General features: G+C 39.0%; 1 protein-coding gene across 1 annotated transcript in view; it reads right to left on the bottom strand.

Moving 5' to 3' along the window:
- Window positions 1-232: 232 nt before the first annotated feature.
- The window catches only part of PIEZO2 (piezo type mechanosensitive ion channel component 2), a 260,086-nt gene continuing 238,143 nt past the window's right edge, over window positions 233-22,175 (bottom strand). Inside the window, exons 43-54 of the mRNA XM_070747520.1 lie at window positions 19,111-19,243; window positions 16,962-17,109; window positions 15,749-15,963; window positions 14,852-15,010; window positions 13,390-13,537; window positions 9,159-9,347; window positions 8,924-9,013; window positions 7,534-7,706; window positions 6,261-6,386; window positions 3,280-3,359; window positions 2,577-2,757; window positions 233-2,086 (exon numbers count right to left, since the gene is read on the bottom strand). Coding sequence (XP_070603621.1) covers window positions 1,834-2,086; window positions 2,577-2,757; window positions 3,280-3,359; window positions 6,261-6,386; window positions 7,534-7,706; window positions 8,924-9,013; window positions 9,159-9,347; window positions 13,390-13,537; window positions 14,852-15,010; window positions 15,749-15,963; window positions 16,962-17,109; window positions 19,111-19,243 — 1,895 coding nt within the window. The 3' untranslated portion in view covers window positions 233-1,833. The remainder of the gene's footprint in view (window positions 2,087-2,576; window positions 2,758-3,279; window positions 3,360-6,260; window positions 6,387-7,533; window positions 7,707-8,923; window positions 9,014-9,158; window positions 9,348-13,389; window positions 13,538-14,851; window positions 15,011-15,748; window positions 15,964-16,961; window positions 17,110-19,110; window positions 19,244-22,175) is intronic.

Here is a 22,175-nt window from a genome sequence, read left to right as displayed (position 1 = left end):
ATAAAAGCCTATAAAAAGGTAACATTTTTGTTAGGTCAACTGAAGATACACAAAATAGTTGCAAGCTGCTTTCTCCCTCTCATGGTCAACATATCCATTCTTGATTCTGTTCATTTTCATTATAGTTTCTTTGGAAATTGTTGTGAGCCGCCCCAAGTCTTTGGAGAGGGGCGGCATACAAATCTAATAAATTATTATTAATTAATTATTATTAAATTAGACTATATTTGAATGAGTGGCAATCATGGTGCATTTTGTTATTAGAGTATGCTAAAATGGTTTATTTCAGTATACCTTTCCCAGTGTCAAAATGTGCCATTTTTCACAGCAGAATACCAGCAATATTTTCATGGAAGCAGTCAACTCTAAGCATCACCACCATATTACATTTAGTTCAACAAACTAATGCACAAGTAATTCTACTCTCAAGTTAGTTTGTGCCATTACCACAATGCCATATATTTTTGAGACTTACTACATCATCATATATAGGAAATATTTGGATCATTTTTAATGATAATGGACACATTCACAAGTTTGACATATTTAATTTATACAAAGAGAATTTCATTCAGTGTAAACAAGCATAGGAAAAATACTTTTAAGATGGTCAGTGGAACAAGAACTTTGTTTGAAATCGGTATGGAATGAAAACTACAGTTATTCCATTATTTGCCAACTTGGCTTCCTCCAGCTGTTTTGAGCCTACAGTTTTCCCAACATCTCTAGCTAACATGATGCTTGGGGAATAGCACTTTCATTACCTTTGAACAGCATTACATTTGAAAATGATGGCATAATCTCTTACCATATTATCATTATAATTAATTCATGTTAAGAAACAGTGTGCTCTAAATCATCAAATGAAAACTATTTTTCAGCACATGCTACAGTGTCTTTTGCTAAACAGCCTGTGTCATGAATAGCAATAATTTAGGAAAAGCCCATTTTTCAGGATCAATATATATACTTTCTCATGATGGGGAATTTTAAAAAGATATCTTGGACATAAAAATGGGTAGTGGAATATGTAAACATTATGATATACCTGAAACACTGGGAGAAAATGTTAAATACAAGTCACATCATTACATTAAAATGTGAAAATAGGGGAAAGCACAATTTGTAATGATTGAAGAAAAAGATTAGCCCACAAAGGCTGCTCATGATTCAACCGTCTTCTTTATTTTTCATTACTTTTTAATATCTGTCTTGTCAGGTGGAGAAAATGGCCCCAGCAAAAACATCACAATATTTTCTATAATTATCCATTAGTTGAACATTGACAGTTTATTTTCCTGAGTAAAGTCACTGATGTTTTCAATATCTTCTTTAATTGTTTAAATAAAATAAGGCAGTTACTGATTATATCACTCGATCTTTTCCCCTCCAGAACTGTACAGCTATTTAGTCTTTAACAGATCTGTTTTCCTAGAAATGCAAATAATAAAATTTCCTTCAGCACCAACTGTGATCAATTGCCTTGGATTTTCTAGATGAGCAAATTGGATCATGGTAAATCCTTGAGATGCACAGCGAATTGCACAGTTCAAGATTTCTTTTCAGATAAAAGATCTCATTTTTTGTTTTGATATCTTTTTTTCTTAGAATTGGTTGTTTTTCTTAGATGTGGTTGCAGATAATGCTGTTCACTACATTGGAAAGAAAATGTCTCTGATGATAGTAATAGTTGCATCTGAAAAAAAAAAAAGTTTCCCCCCCCTAAGGAAGCAAGCAAATTCCATGAACAAAAAATTGCTTCCCAATTATAAAAGTGAATTTTGTGCTTTTTTTCCCCAAAGGTTTTTCCAAATTTTGTGAACTCCAATTAGATCAATTTGTTTTTTCTCTAGTCCACTTGATCATAGTCTCTGGTGAACGGTACAGGAATATTAGCTTAGCATATAAATCTTCCTCTAGTTCTAGTTCACCAGTCTCCCGCACTAAGAAGATATCTGTACACAGCTTTAGGATACGATCCACATTGGGAAGCTCTTCAAACATAATAGAGTGAGAGATTCCGCTGAAGAATTCACGGACAAATTTTCCTATTACCAGCACAACTGAAGCATATAAACCCATGATTCTGTAAAACATGAAAGAAAAACATTAGCATTTTAAAATGTCAATAATTTGAAAAGAGACAGATAGCGCACCCTCCCCCGTGCTCCGGAGGATCTCTGGAAGCCAAAATTGCCCTCCCAGAACCTTCATGCAAGCCAAAAATAAGCTGGCTGGCACACACATGCACGTTGGAACTGAAATAGAGCAACTAAGGTAGATATGACTCCACGTGCCACCTGTGGCACCCATTCCATAGGTTCGCCATCACTGATCTAGGGTTTTCAATTATCTTACAGCCTTTAGAATTTCATCTTTTTCAGCCATTCAGAACTGCTTGATAATTTGGACATGGTCTTCAGACATACTGTAATGGAAATGAAACCAGTCTTCTTCAGATGATCACTTGAGGAAAGCTTGCTTCAATACAATGTAAATATAAACAGTAATGCTCTCAAAACATAAACAAGGTTTTTTACATTACACAACAATGTTAACATGAAGTATTTGCTTACCCATAACCTGCCAAAAATCCAAGACTGGGAGGACTGACTTTATCACTGAATACAATTAGTTCCAATCTAGTTTTATTTAACTCCAAAAATTTGTTCTTCTGGTTTAAAACCCACCATTCATGAAGTTCACCGGTCTTGTTATTATTGGATAGTGAAACAGTAATATCTTTAAACTTCCCACCTATAAAAAAGAAGAGAAGGAACAAAAAAAACCCCATATTCTTTATTAGCTATTCCAGAGGCATCCAGCCTGCAGCCCATAGCCACATGCAATCCTAGACAGCTAGTAACGTGGCCCACAGGTCATAAACTTTAAACATTATGTTTGTATGTTTATATACATTGTGTTTATATACATGATTATATTGCATTTTTTATATGCGGCCCAAGACAATTCTTCTTCAGGCAATCCAAAAGATTGAGCACCCATGCGCTATTCAGAAAAGCCAGAAAATACTTTTTCAATTTCAAAGTTATGAAAGCCCTCTTATTATCCTTTAATCAAGCCAATAGGAGATAAATTATTAAAATATGTAGATGCTAGAAAAAGCATTTCATCAGCACTTTCTGTTAGCCATTGAGACACCACAACAAGAAACATTTGAATGTTTTTTTGTTTACCCTTCCTTTAATTTGCAACATGGGAGACTCATAAATTATAAAACAATATTTTATAACCTGAAAGAATGCTGAAAATGCATACCTTCCAAAAGTTGTTTTATAGGTTTTGCAGCATTATCGCTAGGTGCCTTGATATAATGTGGATATACTCCAGCAAGCATTCTAGGAAAGAAACAACATTATTTAAGGGTATTTAATAGAAATTTATTTACAATGTTTTGTTGTCATAATTGATCTTTCTTTTCTCATACAGTGACTGGCCAAAGACATTTCAGCACCATAAATGACTCACGATTTTAACATGTCTCACTAATTTCAGTCCATAATTCCCTACTTGATCCACTATGTTGGCTCACTATTACAGTGATCCCCCGGTTATTGCGTCCCCGACCATTGCGAACAGGGTAATTCGCGATTTTTCAACCCGGAAGTCAAAATACCATCTACGCATGCGTGCCCTTTTTTTCTATGGGCACGCATGCGTAGATGGCAACCGGGAGATCAGCTGCTGGGCGGCTTCCCTGGGTCTTCCCCCTCTTGCTGGCATCAGCGAGGAGTTTCCCCACCGCCCACGCAAACTCCTCGCTGCCGCTCGCCCGCCCTTCGCCTGCCCACGCTGTTCGCTCCCCCTCTTGCTGGCGGGAGGGCGAGAAGCCCTCCCCAGCACCCGCTCGCCCGCCCTTCGCCGCTCGCCCGCCCTTCGCCCTGGCCGCTTCTTCCCAGCGGAGAAATTCCAGCCCCCACCTGGTCCCGCCTGATCCTCCTCCCTGAGGCAGCTCGCCCTCCCATGGCCGCTTCCTCCACCCTCCATCGCAAGCCCTTGCCACCGCAGCCAACGCGCGCTGCGATCTTCAAGCCCGGCTCCTTTCGGCCCAGCATCCCGGGCCAAGCGGCTGCCTTCCGTGACTGAGCCTGGCTGGCCCGGAAGATCATAGCGCGCGTTGGCTGCAGCGGCGAGCGAAGCCAAGCCGGCAGCAATGTCGCCGCCGCTGCAGCCAACGCGCGCTACGATCTTCCGGGCCAGCCAGGCTCAGTGACGGAAGGCAGCCGCTTGGCCCGGGATGCTGGGCCGAGAGGAGCCGGGCTTGATCCGCTGAGCCTGGCTGGCCCGGAAGATCGTAGCGCGCGTTGGCTGCAGCGGCGGCGACATTGCTGCCGGCTTGGCTTCGCTCGCCGCTGCAGCCAACGCGCGCTACGATCTTCCGGGCCAGCCAGGCTCAGCGGATCAAGCCCGGCTCCTCTCGGCCCAGCATCCCGGGCCAAGCGGCTGCCTTCCGTGACTGAGCCTGGCTGGCCCGGAAGATCGTAGCGCGCGTTGGCTGCAGCGGCGAGCGAAGCCAAGCAGGCGCGCCGTTCTCCGCTGACTCCTAAAGCGGGGAAGTTCGCCAGGAGTCAGCGGAGAACGGCGCAACTGTTTTAAAACGATCGGAGCTTTCCAATGAGTCCCGAAGACAAACGGCAAACTTCCGCGTTTGTCTTCGGGACTCATTGGAAAGCCGCGTGGGTGTTTTAAAACATCCCCGCCGACATGGGGGGCTTGCTAGCACCCCCCCAAACCCGGGTTGGGGGTTCGGGGGGGTGCTAGCGAGCCCCCCATGTCGGCGGCGACGTTTTAAAACAGCCGCCCCGCCCCCCAATCTTCGGCTCCTCGCTAGCGCTGCGGAAGTTTAAAACACCATCTGCACATGCGCAGATGGTGTTTTCACTTCCGCAGCGCTACTTCGCGAAAACCCGCTCGTTGCGGGGGGTCCTGGAACGGAACCCTCGCAACGAGCGGGGGATCACTGTATAATAATAAATATTTATGTATAATTCCCAGCTGGCAAATTCCATGTTCATTTTCTTTTTAAATTTATTACTTTTGATATAATGAAAGTGTGAGGACAGCTAGCCCATAATCAAAGTATTCACAATTTTTGTATCTGAAGGATTACAGTTTTTTAAATTAAAACAAATTCTAGAACTATTCATTTAATTCTTTAAATTATTTTCTATGATCCAAGTACAGTAAAATCTCTACTGAAAGAGATTTTAAAATATATACTTGACTTACAACCACAGTTGAGCCCAACATTTCTGTTGCTAAGCTATTAAATGAGTTTTGTCCCATTTTACTATTTATTTATTTATTGGATTTGTATGCCGCCCTTCTCTGTAGACTGGGGGCGGCTAGCAACAATAATGCCACAGTTGTTAAGACAATTTCTGCAGTTCTTAAATTAGTAACATGCAGGGGTTGGGGCCAGTTCAGGTGAACTATATGTTAATTTTACATCCAGTTTGGCAAACAGGTAATTCCAGTGATTGGCTGGCCACATCCCATCCTGTCCTGCCTACGTGTCCCATTCTGGCTCCCAGGTAAGTGCAGGGAGGCCTCCTAGGCCCAAAATGGGCACAGGAGGGAGTGCAGCATCCCCTACTACCCATTTTTGCTTCCAGGAGGCTGCTGGGAGGCCTCCTAGGTCTAAAATGAGGCATGGGAGCAGCCTCCCTACGGCCTGTTTTTGCTCCCAGGAGAGTATAGGAAGCTGAGTGCTGCATGTCATATCCCTGGGCCACGCCCACCATGGCCATTCCCACCCAGCCGATTAGGGCAGAGAACCAGTTGCTATATTAGTTGAATCCTAAAATTGGCAACATGGTTATTAAATGAATCTGGCTTCCCCATTGAATTTGCTTGTCAGATGGTCATAAAAGGTAATCACATGATTCCGGGACACTGCAACCATCATAAATATGAGTCAGTTGCCAAGCATCTGAAATTTTGATCAGGTGACCATGGAGATGCTGCGTTGGCTAAAAGTATGAAAAAAGGTCATAAACCATTTTTTTTCGGGGTTAGGGTTTAGGTGAGGTGAAGGTGGAATAATATATTCTTTCTACTGAGGAAGGGAGGGAGGGAGGGAGGGAGGGAGGAAGGAAGGAAGGAAGGAATGAATGAATGAATTATGGCACCTATCTAATGTAAAATATTTACAAATGTAATACAATCATGATATTTTTCTACTTTTCTATATAAGAAATAAAATCTTTTTTATTTTAGAATATATAAAAAGTACTTACACAAAGTGATTTATTTGTTGATTTGGATTTTCCATCATTGCTGCAATTTTTTTTCTTGTATCAACTGGTAGATTGTGAGATATTTTATCTGATACTGTTTCTGCCTTTGCTCCAAGAGAGATATTTCTTTAATAAATATTTTATAAAAATGTATTATTTAATTATTCAGTAACATATATTACAAACTACTTATTGTATCCCTCTAATTGTTATATTCAACAAAATCATTACATAGATTTTGAAATATTAATTTGATTGATAACTCTATTCTATGAATGTTTACTGTTGTTGTTGTTATTATTATTATTATTATTATATTTGAGATTTATCTCATCATGGGACTACTCTAGGCTGTGGATTCTATTTGCACAAATAAAACAAACTTAGATTTGTAACTTGCTGCCACAGTACTGTCAGAAAATTGTTGCTAATTGATAAATTCATCCTAATAGCAATAGCATTTAGATTTATATACCTCTTCATAGTGCTTTTATAGCCCTCTCTGAGTGGTTTACAGAATCAGCATATTGTCCCCAACAATCTGGGTCCTCATGTTACACACCTTGGAAGGATGAAAAGTTGAGTCAACCTTGAGCTGGTGACGAGATTTGAACTGCTGAACTATAGCTAGCAGTTAGCTGAAGTAGCCTGCAGTGCTGTACTCTAACCACTGAGCCATCTTGGCTCTAATAATTGTCCAGGAATTAAGATTCTGTATTAAGGAGGCTGCCTTTTCATATCTTTTACACACTTAGATAACAGAGATGCTTAGTATCATATTTTTATTGGGAATGTAAAATATTTAAACTGGGCACCTTGTTCAAAAAACCTTTATGCTAAGTGTTCCATAAACAATAGTGTCATCCATAAGAGTCTAAAAATCTTACAACATCTCACTAGCACTAAAACTAAGGCTAAATTGGTGGTTAAACAAGACGATAGATTGACAGATAGGCAACAGAATGAATATTAGAAATATTTAAGAATATTTTTTCATATCTCAGGACTGTGGAGAAAATGTAGTTATCATATGGAGTAAGTAATCCTCAAAACGCATCATCATCATTCTTAACTCACACAGCTGGATTCCACATTATTTCAGTCCTAATTATTTTAATGCTGAATTTTCACTTTTGCTACATGAGGTCCAGGCCTATGATTATTGCTATTTTTTATATAAAAGAGATTATTCCAATCAATAAACTTTACCATATTTTACTTCTAACCATTTTCACATACAGACAAAAAAGTGATACACCTATCAAAGATATACCTTTGAATGTTCCATGAAATAACCAAAGAAAATTCAGAATTATCTTCCTTGAGCTCCTTTATCATATTTTTTCTGCTAGGAGGGCTGATGGTCCATAAAGAATTTGAACTGCCTTCTAGCTGAGCCACTGTTATATCTTCTATAGCATAGTTTTCTAGAAACTGTAAAGCACCCTTTAAAAAAAGAAAAAAAGAAAGAGATTATTTCTATTTGTTATCTATAGAACTGTCCCATCAGAAGTTTCATTATTTAAAGGAGGAAGAGACAAGCTATGGAAAAGATGTACAGCCATTACTAGTGGATGAATGAAATAAAACAGGGAGACATAGCACATAGAATGGCAGAAGGGACAAAACCCAGAAACATTGTTATGCCAATTAACTGAATAGAAACATAGAAACATAGAAGACTGACGGCAGAAAAAGACCTCATGGTCCATCTAGTCTGCCCTTATACTACTTCCTGTATTTTATCTTACAATGGATATATGTTTATACCAGGCATGTTTAAATTCAGTTACTGTGGATTTGCCAAGCACGTCTGCTGGAAGTTTGTTCCAAGGATCTACTACTCTTTCAGTGAAATAATATTTTCTCACGTTGCTTTTGATCTTTCCCCCAACTAACTTCAGATTGTGTCCCCTTGTTCTTGTGTTCACTTTCCTATTAAAAACACTTCACTCCTGAACCTTATTTAACCCTTTAACATATTTAAATATTTCGATCATGTCCCCCCTTTTCCTTCTGTCCTCGAGACTATACAGATTGACTATACAGAATAGCCAGAGCACTTCAAAGCACAATACTTCACATTGTGTGAAGGAAACCCACTACTAGAAAATCATAAAACCAAGTAACTGAGCCAAATTTTCTTTTATTTTCTCCTCTTCTTTCAGAAACATGAGAACGTCATAAAATGTAAACCGTAACCGATTAACCAGTTTGCAGAAAATGAGTGAAATATTTTTCTACTTATGAGAAGTTCAGCATTCCCATTTTACAACAGGGCAGCTACTTAAATAAAATAAAAGACAAGCATTAATTACTAAGTGATTTATAATGGCCATTGTAGATATGCCTTTGTGTATAATATTTGAAGCATGTGTGTTCACATATGTGCTGGTGCAAGTGCTAAACTTTTGTCCATATTTGTACACAGAAAGATGCAGATGCTGGGGTATAATACATCAAAATGTACATTAATATAAATTTAGTACTTCCCATTTACATTATTAACCACTGATATTATCATGGATATACTCAGGATGTTAGTACAAATGGAATATTAAATAAATTACATAGTCAATAATATTTTGAAGAATATTGAATGCTTCCACAATTGCTTGCCATTAGTAATATTATTTTTATAGTACTATTAAAGAAATACTTACAGTATCCTTAAATGTTTGGAGGAATTCTTTATATTTTCTAGTTGTCATATTTTTTAGTTGGCTTTGCTGGGCACTCATTGTAAAAATAGGCTGAAAAATAACATAAAAGGTTTTGTAGACACGATGGATATCTTTCATTAAATATGCATCAATGCTTCCTTCTACTGAAATTTAAATCTATAATGAATGTTAGCATATGATAGAAAATAACACATGACATTTTAACAGGTTGTACCTGGTAACCTCCTAAAGTTATTGTGATGGATACATCAAGAGGCTTATTTGTGACACCTGCAACAGATTTAATTAGAGACATGAAGAGCAGCGGGAACCACACTATGCATATCAGCAAGACAATAATCATGCCACCCATTCCATACTTCACAACTTTCTTTTTCTTCTGGCCCCTTGGTTGGGGATATCGCTGCAAAAAGAGAAAAAAAGCAAATAAGCAAATAAATGCATGTATTTTTCTTTCCTCTGAAAAGAGATAATACCAGTGAAGCTTTTACTACCACACTGTGGGCATGGTTTATTTTGTGGGTGTGGCTTGCCAGCCATGTGACCAGGTAGGAGTGGCTTGACTATCATGTGACCAGAGGGTGGTTTAAAGGTCATGTGATTGGCTTAAAGGTGGCCAACTTGACGTCACTCATGTCAAGGGTTTGGGTTAGGGTTAGGATTAGGGTGCCTGGCTTCTCCTCGCCTCAAAGTGATACAATTTCCCTATCTATTTACTATTTCTGAACATCCAAAATATACTATTTTTAATTCTATGTATATATGCCATATGTGTACATACATATTACACGTAAGCACACCAAAATATACATGATCTACTATATAAATTGTATGTGTATGTACACACACACACATGCACGCACAGCTCTTCTTAAATTATACACATTCAGCATCATTTACTGCGACAGGAAAAACATACCTAAAGCCCAAAAGGGAAAAAAAGGAAAAAAAAATATCAAAATTTTTATATCGGTTCTGCGTACTTGACCAGAATTTTTCTACTGGTTCTGCATATCTGACCATACCCGTAGGAACCCATCACTGGATAACACCCATTAATTTTTAAAAAGTACATCTTCAATGTATTTGAACTTTAATCTGTGTTCATCTGTGGCGTCCTTATTATATTGGGACTCTGTAGTTTCTTGTCAGAACACCCTAAATGATTAGTATTATCCAAATGATTATAACTGAGACATGGCGGGCAAATAGTCCAGTGTCTTGTGCAGGAATAGTGAATTTAATAGTAAATGTCATTGTCTAAAACCACATGGTCTAATTTTTTTCCAATAAAACTGCAATTCAAGCAGCTCTTAGTGTCTGGGGTCAGCTAACAAACAGAGCTCACATCCATAAAGCTTATATTGCAAAATGCTGTTTTGTAGAACCTGCCAAAGGAGTTCTATATCAGAATTCTTATAAATGTCTTGTAATTCAGGGGCTCAACATATACATAATCTCTGGAATTTGATTGTATAAGCGGTCCATTATCATTGTTAGCAGAGTTCGGAAGTGGATGAAAAAGCTTGTTTGAAACTTTGGAAAAGTGAATTAAACAAAGTATGAAAAATATTTTTACCTACTATAGTGCTTAGAAAATGAGTTTTTCCTACTATAGTGCTTAGAATTTAGAATAACAGTTTATCTAAACAACATTTCAATGAAAAGCATTATTTCGTTGATAAAATCGCTCGAATCCGGGCTGATCTCGAATCCAATTGCACAGCAGTATCGGCTGACAATGAGTCAGTCGAGGTGACTGGGGCTAAACATCTTTGTCCATCAGTCTGGGAGGAGTTTGATTTGGTGACACCTGATGAAGTGGACAAGGCCATTGGAGCTGTGAGTTGCGCCACCTGTTTACTGGATCCGTGTCCCTCTTGGTTGGTTTCGGCCAGCCGAGAGGTGACACGGAGCTGGGCCCAGGAGATTGTCAATGCCTCCTTGGGGAGGGGGTCCTTTCCGGCCCTTTATAAGGAGGCACTTGTGCGCCCCCTCCTCAAGAAGCCTTCCCTGGACCCAGCCGTGTTTAATAACTACCGTCCAGTCTCCAACCTTCCCTTTATGGGGAAGGTTGTTGAGAAGGTGGTGGTGCTCCAACTCCAGCGGTCCTTAGAAGAAGCCAATTATCTAGGTCCTCAGCAGTCTGGATTCAGGCCCGGCTACAGCACGGAAACTGCTTTGGTTGCATTGATGGATGATCTCTGGCGGGCCCGGGACAGGGGCTTGTCCTCTGTCCTGGTGCTTCTTGACCTCTCAGCGGCTTTTGATACCATCGACCATGGTATCCTTCTGCGCCGGCTGGAGGGGTGGGGAGTGAGTGGCACTGTTATTCAGTGGTTCTCCTCCTACCTCTCCGGCCGGTCGCAGTCGGTGTTAGTGGGGGGCCAGAGGTCGACCTCTAGGTCTCTCCCTTGTGGGGTGCCTCAGGGGTCGGTCCTCTACCCTCTGCTATTTAATATCTACATGAAACCGCTGGGTGAGATCATCCAAGGGCATGGGGTGAGGTATCATCAATATGCCGATGATACCCAGCTATACATCTCCACCCCATGTCCAATCAACGAAGCAGTGGAAGTGATGTGCCGGTGCCTGGAGGCTGTTGGGGCCTGGATGGGTGTCAACAAACTCAAACTCAACCCAGACAAGACGGAGTGGCTGTGGGTCTTGCCTCCCAAGGACAATTCCATCTGTCGGTCCATTACCCTGGGGGGGGGAACTATTGACCCCCTCAGAGAGGGTCTGCAACTTGGGCGTCCTCCTCGATCCACAGCTGACATTGGAACATCATCTTTCGGCTGTGGCGAGGGGGGCGTTTGCCCAGGTTCGCCTGGTGCACCAGTTGCGGCCCTATTTGGACAGGGAGTCACTGCTCGCAGTCACTCATGCCCTCATCACCTCAAGGTTCGATTACTGCAACGCTCTCTACATGGGGCTACCTTTGAAAAGTGTTCGGAAACTTCAGATCGTGCAGAATGCGGCCGTGAGAGCCATCGTGGGGCTTCCTAGATTCGCCCACGTTTCTGCAACACTCCGCGGCCTGCACTGGCTGCTGATCTGTTTCCGGTCACAATTCAAAGTGTTGGTAATGACCTTTAAAGCCCTACATGGCATTGGGCCAGAATACATCCGGAACCGCCTTCTACCGCACGAATCCCAGCGACCCATAAGGTCCCACAGAGTTGGCCTTCTCCGGGTCCCGTCGACCAAACAATGTCGTTTGGCAGGCCCCAGGGGAAGAGCCTTCTCTGTGGCGGCCCTGGCCCTCTGGAACCAACTCCCCCCAGAGATTAGAATGGCCCCCACCCTCCTTGTCTTTCGCAAATTACTTAAGACCCACCTTTGTCGCCAGGCATGGGGGAGTTAAGTTATCCTTTCCCCCTAGGCTACTACAAGTTATGCATGGTATGTTTGTGTGTATGTTTGGGGGGGTTTTATAATAAGGGTTTTTTAGTTGTTTTTATTAATTGGATTGTTCATGTTGTTTTACCACTGTTGTTAGCTGCCCCGAATCTGCGGAGAGGGGCGGCATACAAATCCAATAAATAATAATAATAATTATTATTATTATTATTTCATAGTAGTAACAGATTTCAGATCCATAGGGATGATAGAAAATTGTAGGAACTGAAAGATCTAATTATTATTTTTCCTTCAAATAACTGATTGTGCTAAGGAAACTTAAATTTCAAATTAATGCTACAGGTTGTAGCACTAATAGGTGCACTTTTAATGTACGGTATCTATTCTGTAGCACATAACCTAGCAACCTGAATGTCATTCTAACCCACACTTCTGTACTATATATTACTTTCCTTGTGGAAAAAAAATAAAATTGTTCATTAAAAAGCCCAACAGAATCTAAGGGCTACATATAAAGTCTTAGTAGTTTTAGCTCTGATCTTTATCCTGGTCTTCCAGGGGAATTTCTCATTGACAAAGGTTCTAAAACACTCTTACTTGATACCAAACTGGTGCATCCAGAAATTATTTCTGAGAAAGTTATAAAGTTATGCTGAATAGGATTGATTTCAATTCTCATGGACTAAATAAAGCTGAAGTTTTATTTGGACAATTACATATTTATTGCAGATTGATTGGGTATAATAAATATTTTTTGTATTCTATCAGTTCTGCTTTTTTAAAAGAATAATTTTTCCTATGCTCTTGAACCTGCTTACATGTATATAGAAATACACAGAAATACAGATACACAGGTATATAGAAATACATAGAAATAAACAGAAACAAGTTCCTGTGAATGGAAGTAAAAAATGAGATTAATATTGCAATCCCGTCAATTCTAGGAAGTTTGAAACACTATTAATCTAATATGGATAGATGAGAAATATGATCAAATTTCTCTTTGACACTGTACAAGGTGAACTTTTTTCTGATTATAAGACTGCAAAGAAAAAAAATAAACCCCTAAATAAATTTCTTACTTTTTCTGACTCTCGCCAGCACTTTAAAATGAATATATGAGCATAAATATCTTCAACACAGATCCAACTGGAAAGACTTAATGTAGTATCTGTCCAAACCCAGTCCATAACTGCCCTCAATTCAGTCAAGAAAGGGACTAAGCGGAACCTACCAAAGAAGAAAAATCAGTTTTAGCTTGGGCTATTCTGTGGTTTTCATTGTCAAATGCAGTCCACACCTTCTATTTTGTGGCTTCCTTGAAGTCCACACTACCATTTTTAGAGCATTATTTCCCTAATTTACTGCAATAATAATCCTCTAGAAAAGAGGTAGATTTATTTAAATATTTAGAACTGGTTTATATAGATATAGTGTTGTGGTTAGCTCTGGCCCAGCTCCTGCCCCAAGGATGTGGATGTGGGGGAGACATCCACATGCTGCAGGCTTGTTTTGCCCCCGGTGGAATCTGCTGATGAAGGCTCCTCTGACCAAGAAGACATGAGTGACAGGGAGGAGGAGAGTGTGGCAGACAGCTCAGAAGGAGATAAATTATCTAGCTCCTCCTTGGATTCGGAACAAGAGTTAATGATACAGCCACGCATGCGGAGAGCGATGCATAGGCAACAACAACTGAGAGATTCTTATCAAAGAAAATGAGGCCACCTGTGATTGGGTGGGGCTGTGGTAATTAGTGAGGCTGCTATAAATAGCAGCCTGTGGGTTTGGCCATTGTGGAGGATTATCTGATCATTGTGTTTCATGACTGCTTTACTGACTTTGACCTTTTGTGTGCTGATTTTTCCCCGCTTTGAAACTAAACCAGAGCAAAGTGTGTTTCACTTTGTGAAAGAAGAAGGACTGTGAATTGCCTCACAGCTGCAAGCTAAGTATCACAGAACTGATAAGGGACTTGTACAAATTACCAGTTTGTTTGGAGACGAGTGCTCTTTGCTATACCAAAAAAGGGCTTAGGTTAAGTGACTTTTCATTATAAAGGACATTGTTTTGAATTTTCAAACGTGTGTGTGTCTGAAATTTGTACCTGTGAACCAGAGAGCCCGACAGAACATATAGTATGACCTACAATTTAGTTCTAACATCGTTCATGTGTCAGGATGAATACTAGCTAAAATGTTCCATTTGTCTATAATAATTTTCTAAAACCTTCTGTACAAGAAGAGCCTGATGGCCCTATTTTCTCTTCCCCCATACATGAAATGAGAAGATTTTGTCCAAAAAAGTAAAGTATATAGACAAGGATTATAATTGGTCCGTTTATGAATTAAAATTGATTTCATGATGAAGCATAAATTTAACGGTGGCTATCTAATTCATATTATCAAATAATATAGCATTTCCAAATCAAATAAAACATTAAAGTGCCATTATAATATGACTTTATTATGAATTAATCTTGTTGAAGTGCAATCTATAAATAGTAAGAAAGTATAAATACAAAAATAACTGTAAAGAAAAACTTACCCTTGGAATAAAAACAGATTTACATAATTATAACTTTTTGTGAGGAAATTGCCAAGTACACGGGTTGGATAGCCGCAACGTATCTGATATGCCGATAATCCAAAATAAACACATTTCACAAAATACCAAAGCTGGGCAACTATGTTTTGACTAAATTTCCTATAACACAAAACACACATCAAGAAAACAAAAGCGTTTTTATATGCCTTCCATAGAATGGATACTTTTGATATTATTTAATTGTGGTAAAGCTAACTCATTACCCTTTTCATTTGTCCAATACAGTGATACCTCGTCTTACAAACGCCTCGTCATACAAACTTTTCAAGATACAAACCCGGGGCTTAAGATTTTTTTCACCTTACAAACCCACCAACGCCGCTGGGATGCCCCATCTCCAGACTTCCATTGCCAGCGAAGCACCCGTTTTGCACTGCTGGGATTCCCCTGAGGCTCCCCTTCATGGGAAACCCCACCTCTGGACTTCCGTTGCCAGCGAAGTGCTTGTTTTTGCAATGCTGGGATTCCCCTGCTGGGATTCCCCTGCAACATCGCAAAAACACAGAAGTCCGGAGGTGGGGTTTCCTATGGAAGGAAATCTCAGGGGAATCCCAGCAGCACAAAAACGGGCACTTTGGCTGGCAAAAGGGGTGAGTTTTGGCCTTGCACGCATTAATCGCTTTTCCATTGATTTCTATGGAAAACATTGTTTCGTCTTACAAACTTTTCACCTTAAGAACCTTGTCCCGGAACCAATTAAGTTTGTAAGACAAGGTATCACTGTACAATCATTCATAAGAGATGAATTTTATCATTATGCAGATGAACAGGTCACTTTTTAAAAAGTAATAAATAATAAAAGTAACACATAAAATCATTTTAATAGAATGCAATTACCTCTCTGTCACAATGGGCAAGATAAAGAACATCCAAAAGTGTATGCCGAAAACAAGGATAACCTGAAAGATGACTTTGCCCATGACTGTCTTTCTCAGGTACAGCGCCCGATCTACTACCATGGTTCCAAACTGAATTAGCACCATCACTAAGAAGGCCCCTGGGACTTGGTCTTCTGATAATGAAGAAGTAATATCTGCCGCTGCAGAATGTTTCTGTGAAGAAAATAGAAAACAGAGGAAGCAAAATTATTTCTTATAAAAATAATAGTTAAAAAAGTAATTTTCCAAATAAAATATTAGATAGAAAGGAAATGATAATCTTATTCTTATCTATCTTATTATTTAGTTTCCCTTCCTTTGGCTAACCAGTCGGAAACATCCTTCCAAATTTTATAATAACCGGTGTCTTCTTTGTTTCTTAGTTTTAATGTTAACGCATCTGCTTCTGCACATTCTAGTATTTTTTTAATGACAAGTGAATCATTTGGTGTTTCAGGTTGTTTCCAACATTGTGCTAGAGCCATCCTAGCAGCAGTTAGGACATGTATTATCAAATAGTATTTGTCTTTTTCTAATTTTTGATCAATAATGCCTAGTAAATATGCTTCTGGTTTCAAAATTACTTTAATTTTAAGAATTTCTTCTAGCCATCTTTGTATTTGGCGCCAAAAGTTTTAAACTTTTGGACAAGTCCACCAGACATGGTAATATGTTCCCCTTTTTTCTTTACATTTCCAACATTGTGGGTTTAGTTTGAATTTAAGTATACATACATATGTACTTTATATATAGAAATAATAATTTTAAAGTTACTAATAACAAAGATAACCTCAACATAAGGTGGTAAATAAATAATAAACAGGTAGATAAACTCTTAAATAACCAAAAAGAAAGACGGAACACCGATAACACACTATTAGCTGAAGGACAAATGAAACTTTTGTCTCTGGTCTCTCTAATCCCTTCTTATTACCCAAGAAACATGAAATAAGTTTAAGATAATATGTATTTATTCTAAAAAAATAATGATTTATTTTGTTTTGTTTTTTTGTTTGTTTTACGTTGATTGTTGTAAGTGTTGATGTTTTTGACTATGTTTTCGAACGGTATGCTGTATGTGTTGTTTAATGGAAAATTCAATAAAAATGTCATTTTAAAAAATGTTAAAAAAGTAGACATTTACTCAAGCACATCAATTCTTATTAACATACCCCAAAAGCCCAGAATCCAAAGACAATGATAATGAAGTCCACAGTATCAGCTAGGAACATCAGGACATAAACATCTGTCACAGCACTGTATTCCGGGTGGATAAGATTGTAGAAAAACTGTCTGATGGGCAGATATATTTGAAGTGCCCTGAAATAATGCAAAAGTCACTCTCAATTGTTACAAAGTAATTTTTTGGGAAAATGCACATGCTTAGAATTTCATTTGTTGCCCCGTGCAGATACTATATAAAATGCAATATGGAGGCCTTGATTGTCTTCACTCTTGATCTATTCCTGGCTCCAATAGTAGAGGCAACTGTATAATAGAATTCATTTTAGTAAAAACATGCAAAGGCGACTTAAATATTTTTCTCTTGATCTGATCCTAATCAATTTACAGATAATCCTCACCTATCAACTATTTATTCAGCAGTGGTTCAAAGTTTACAATCATTTGCAACCTTCGGAGTCACATGATTGCAGTTACAGTCAGTAAAGTGTTAATTTTTGCTTGGCTTTTGGGTTTTTTCCCCTTGCAAAGCAGACATTGGAGAGGAAGGAATTACAAAAAAGTAAACAGCCAAATAATGGGGAATTTACCAGGCTATACAAACAGCATTATGGAGCCAGCATTCTTTTAATCTGTATTCCCCTGCAAATAATGCAATTAATTGCAATTAATGTAAATACAAACATTATTTCCAATTTTGTTAATTATACCTGTGCAAGAAAGGGCATTCCAGAGGAGTTGTAGGACACGAATAAAAGCAAAAAGTATGAAATTTATTAGTTTAAAGCACAGTTGTAATGGCATGATTTCTCACTTGAATGACTGCTTCACTTAGCAATGGAATTGCCAATCCCCATTATAGCCACTGAATAATAACTGCCTGTAACTGATTCCTCCAAGGAAAAAATAGGACTCCTTCTAAAGTGTTCTAGGTTAAAATTGCCACAGGAGTCGTATCTTCAGGTCGTGCAGAATGCAGCTGCGAGAGCAATCAAGGGCTTTCCCAAATATGCCCATGTTACACCTACTCTCCGCAGTATGCATTGGTTGCCAATCAGTTTCCGGTCACAATTCAAAGTGTTGGTTATGACCTATAAAGCCCTTCATGGCACCGGACCAGACTATCTCAGGAATCGCCTTCTGCTGCACGAATCCCAGCGACCAGTTAGGTCCCACAGAGTGGGTCTTCTCCGGGTCCCGTCAACCAAACAATGTCGCTTGGCGGGACCCACTGGAAGAGCCTTCTCTGTGGCGGCCCCGACCCTCTGGAACCAACTCCCCCCAGAGATTAGAATTGCTCCCACCCTCCTTGCCTTTCGTAAGCTTCTTAAAACCCACCTCTGCCACCAGGCATGGGGGAATTGAGATACTCTTTCCCCCTAGGCCTTTACAATTTTATGCATGGTATGTCTGTATATATGTTTGGTTTTTACAATAGGGGTTTTTAACAGTTTATATTGGATTGTCATATGCTGTTTACTACTGTTGTTAGCCGCCCCGAATCTACGGAGAGGGGCGGCATACAAATCCAATAAAATCAAAATCAAATCAAAATCTGCAGATGTCTAAATTATCGAGTAACAGATTAGCATCCTTTGTTTTAGGAATACTGTATTTCATTTCTTCCAGCACATATAATTTAAAGCAAGCAAAGAACTTCAAGCCTTGATATGGAAGAGGGATGTTAGAAACTTAATATCCCTATGGATGAGAGATAGATTCTTCATGTATGCAGAAAATGATTTATTAATGTTGTTAGAAACAAAATAACCTTAAAATAATAGTGGTGGACTGCTTAGTGGTGGACTCTTTGTATTTATTGCTGGAAGGAAAGAAGGAAGGGAGGGAGGAAAGAAGAAAGAAAATAAGGTAATTGCAGTCTTACTAATTTAGTATTGGAATGTGTCCCTAATACACTGAATGGAAAAAAATCTGTTTCCCATTTTCCTGAAATCTTTTCTTGCTATATGGCAATCAAGCATATAGGTCTGTCTTAGCAATCAGTGATGGGCTGGAGTTCATTAGTGTCATAAAATAGATGCAGATTTCCTCCTGGCCCCTTCCTCAATCCTAGAACATTTTGAACATGTTCTGGATTCACTATTTATTTCAATCAATCTAATATGTGTTATTACTCACTTTTTAATCGTGAATGCCTTTGCGATGATAAATTGTTCTCTCAGTTTTTCCACCAGAAGCTCTTTTCTTGACTTCCTTTTTATGCTCGACACACTGCTGCCTTTCTGACTACTGTTGCGAGTGCTGGTACTTCCTGAAAATACAAGTAGAGAAAGAATTATTGTACTTATAGAAACATAGAAGACTGACGGCAGAAAAAGACCTCATGGTCCATCTAGTCTGCCCTTATACTATTTCCTGTATTTCATCTTACAATGGATATATGTTTATCTCAGGCATGTTTAAATTCAGTTACTGTGGATTTACCAACCACGTCTGCTGGAAGTTTGTTCCAAGCATCTACTACTCTTTCAGTGAAATAATATTTCCTCATGTTGCTTTTGATCTTTCCCCCAACTAACTTCAGATTGTGTCTCCTTGTTCTTGTGTTCACTTTCCTATTAAAATCACTTCCCTCCTGAACCTTATTTAACCCTTTAACATATTTAAATGTTTCGATCATGTCCCCCCTTTCCCTTCTGTCCTCCAGACTTCTAAGGGAAAGCTTAACAGAAAAGGAGAAACAAATCTGGGTCTGCATATCCTTTTTCTTTTTCCACACTTGGAAAAAATAGATTCCTTTAGACTACAATTAATAAGAAAAATCAAAAATCAAAACGTGAAACAAAAGATGAATTCCTTTTTATCAAACAAAACAAACAGAAAATCTCTCTGAGGCTATTACTCCAGTGCTTGGGATCATTTTAATTTGTACTGAAGACCAAACAGGCAAAAACATGCTGATGCATTCTTCCGTCTTGAAAACCCACCTTTCATTCCACGTTATTCAGCAACTAGGGAATGGAAAATTTTAAATTTTAAAATGAACCTTGGTGGTGCAGTGGTTAGAATGCAGGATTGCAGGCTAACTCTGCCCATAGTTTGGAATTTGAGCCAGACAAGGCTCAAGGTTGACTCAGCCTTCCAAGGTCAGTAAAATGAGGAGCCAGAGTGTTGGGGGCAAGATGCTGACATTGTAAAGTGCCCAGTGAATTCTGTAAATCACTACAGAGCAGTATATAGGTCTGTGATAGCAAACCTATAGCACAGTGTTTCCCAACCTTAGCGACTTGAAGATATCTGGACTTCAACTCCCAGAATTCCCCAGACAGCATTCGCTGTCTGGGGAATTCTGGGAGTTGAAGTCCAGATATCTTCAAGTTGCCAAGGTTGGGAAACACTGCAATAGCATATGTGCCAGAGGTGGCACAGAAAGCCCTCTCTGTGGGCACATCCGCCATCACTAGTTTCTCTTCTGGTTTCTAGCATGGTCTCCAGGTTTCTAATGCTCGGGGGGGGGGGGGGTGCGCACATACATGCATACATTCTGGTTTTGGCATGGTGCTAAAAATTTTACCATCACTGATAAAAGTCTAAGTGCTATCCAGGGGTGGATTGCCATTACCACCACTCCGGTGGCTGGGGAATTCTGGGAGTTGAAGTCCAAATATCTTCAAGTTGCCACGGTTGGGAAACACTGCTCTACCATACTGGTAGCAACCCACTATTTGTGCTATTGTAATTAGATGTGACTTGATTGGTAATGAAACGCTGGCAAATAGCAACCAAGCTCAGAACGCACTAGGGCTTCACACTGTAGTTCTAAAGTTATTTCATTTTATTTCAAACTGATTTTTAAAAAATAATTCAAGGTGGCAAATATACTAATACAGTGGTACCTCTATCTAAGAACGCCTCTACTTAAGAACTTTTCTAGATAAGAACTGGGTGTTCAAGATTTTTTTTGCCTCTTCTTAAGAACCATTTTCTACTTAGGAACCCGAGCCTGGAAAAATTTCCCAGGAAATTTGAGAGTGGCACGAAGGCTCGGCCAGTTTCCTGCCATTCCCCTTGGGTTTTTCTCTCTCTGGTGCAGTGTATGGGAGGCAGCCTCGCACCGGGTGTATGGGAGGCGTGTGCTCTTCCTCGCCACCTCAGAGTCCCTCTTTTTTTTAAATTAAGCCTTAAAGTTTTGGATTTTTTTTATTCCCCTCACATTCTCCATTTGCCAGCGATTGTCCTCCTCCTCCTCTTCCTCTTCCTCCTCCTCCCACCCAAATTCCAAGCTTTTATTTCTTTCCTAATGGGTTTGCACGCATTATTTGCTTTTACATTGATTCCTATGGGAGAAATTGCTTCTACTTACAAACTTTTCCACATAAGAACCTGGTCACGGAACGAATTAAGTTCTTAAGTAGAGGTTTCTTCCTCCTCCTGTTATATTCCAACAACAACCCTGTGAGGCAGGTTAGGCTGAGAGACATACCCAAAGTCACCCACAGCTTTTTCATGCCTAAAAGATTACTAGAAGTCATCTGGATTCTAGTGTGATGCTTTAATCACTCTACCATATTGGCTATCTTCTATACATTTAGATTAATATATCAATCTTAAACTGTAAATATATATGCATAATTTTATAGCATAATGTTCTTTAAAAACATTGTCAGGAAAATAAAACATATTTTAAGGTAGGAAGTTCTGCATTAATGTTAAAATTCCTAGATTACCTTTTAAGATATTTCTCAGGCATCTTATGAATTTTAAAACAAATACCTCAAAAATAAAAATGCTACATTTTTATGTATGCTTTAATGTATGCTTTAATGTATGCTATTTTTATGTATGCTTTAATGTATGCTTTAATGTATGCTATTTTTATGTATGCTTTAATGTATGCTTTAATGTATGCTATTTTTATGTATGCTTTAATGTATGCTACATTAAAGCTAAATTAAAGCTACTAAAATATATTCTTAACAAGAAATGTTTGCCTTCTGACATTCCAATGCTTTTACTACTTGCCTAAAATAATTTCAGGTTTGTAGGGAGGAAATAGCTATTCAAAGAAAATAATAGGTCAACATATTATAATAACTAGCTAAGCTTAGCTTTCTTTAATAGAAGCATCATTGTTGCCTATGATTTAATGGTTATTATTTATTTATTTATTTATTTATTTGATTTATTTGATTGATTGATTGATTGATTGATTTTTATGCCGCCCTTCTCCTTAGACTCAGGGC

Source organism: Erythrolamprus reginae, chromosome 3 (genome assembly GCF_031021105.1).
Source record: "Erythrolamprus reginae isolate rEryReg1 chromosome 3, rEryReg1.hap1, whole genome shotgun sequence".
NCBI classification, from domain to species: Eukaryota; Metazoa; Chordata; class Lepidosauria; order Squamata; family Dipsadidae; genus Erythrolamprus; species Erythrolamprus reginae.
Note: the sequence above shows the minus strand (reverse complement) of the source record. Positions and strands in the feature narration are given on the sequence as shown.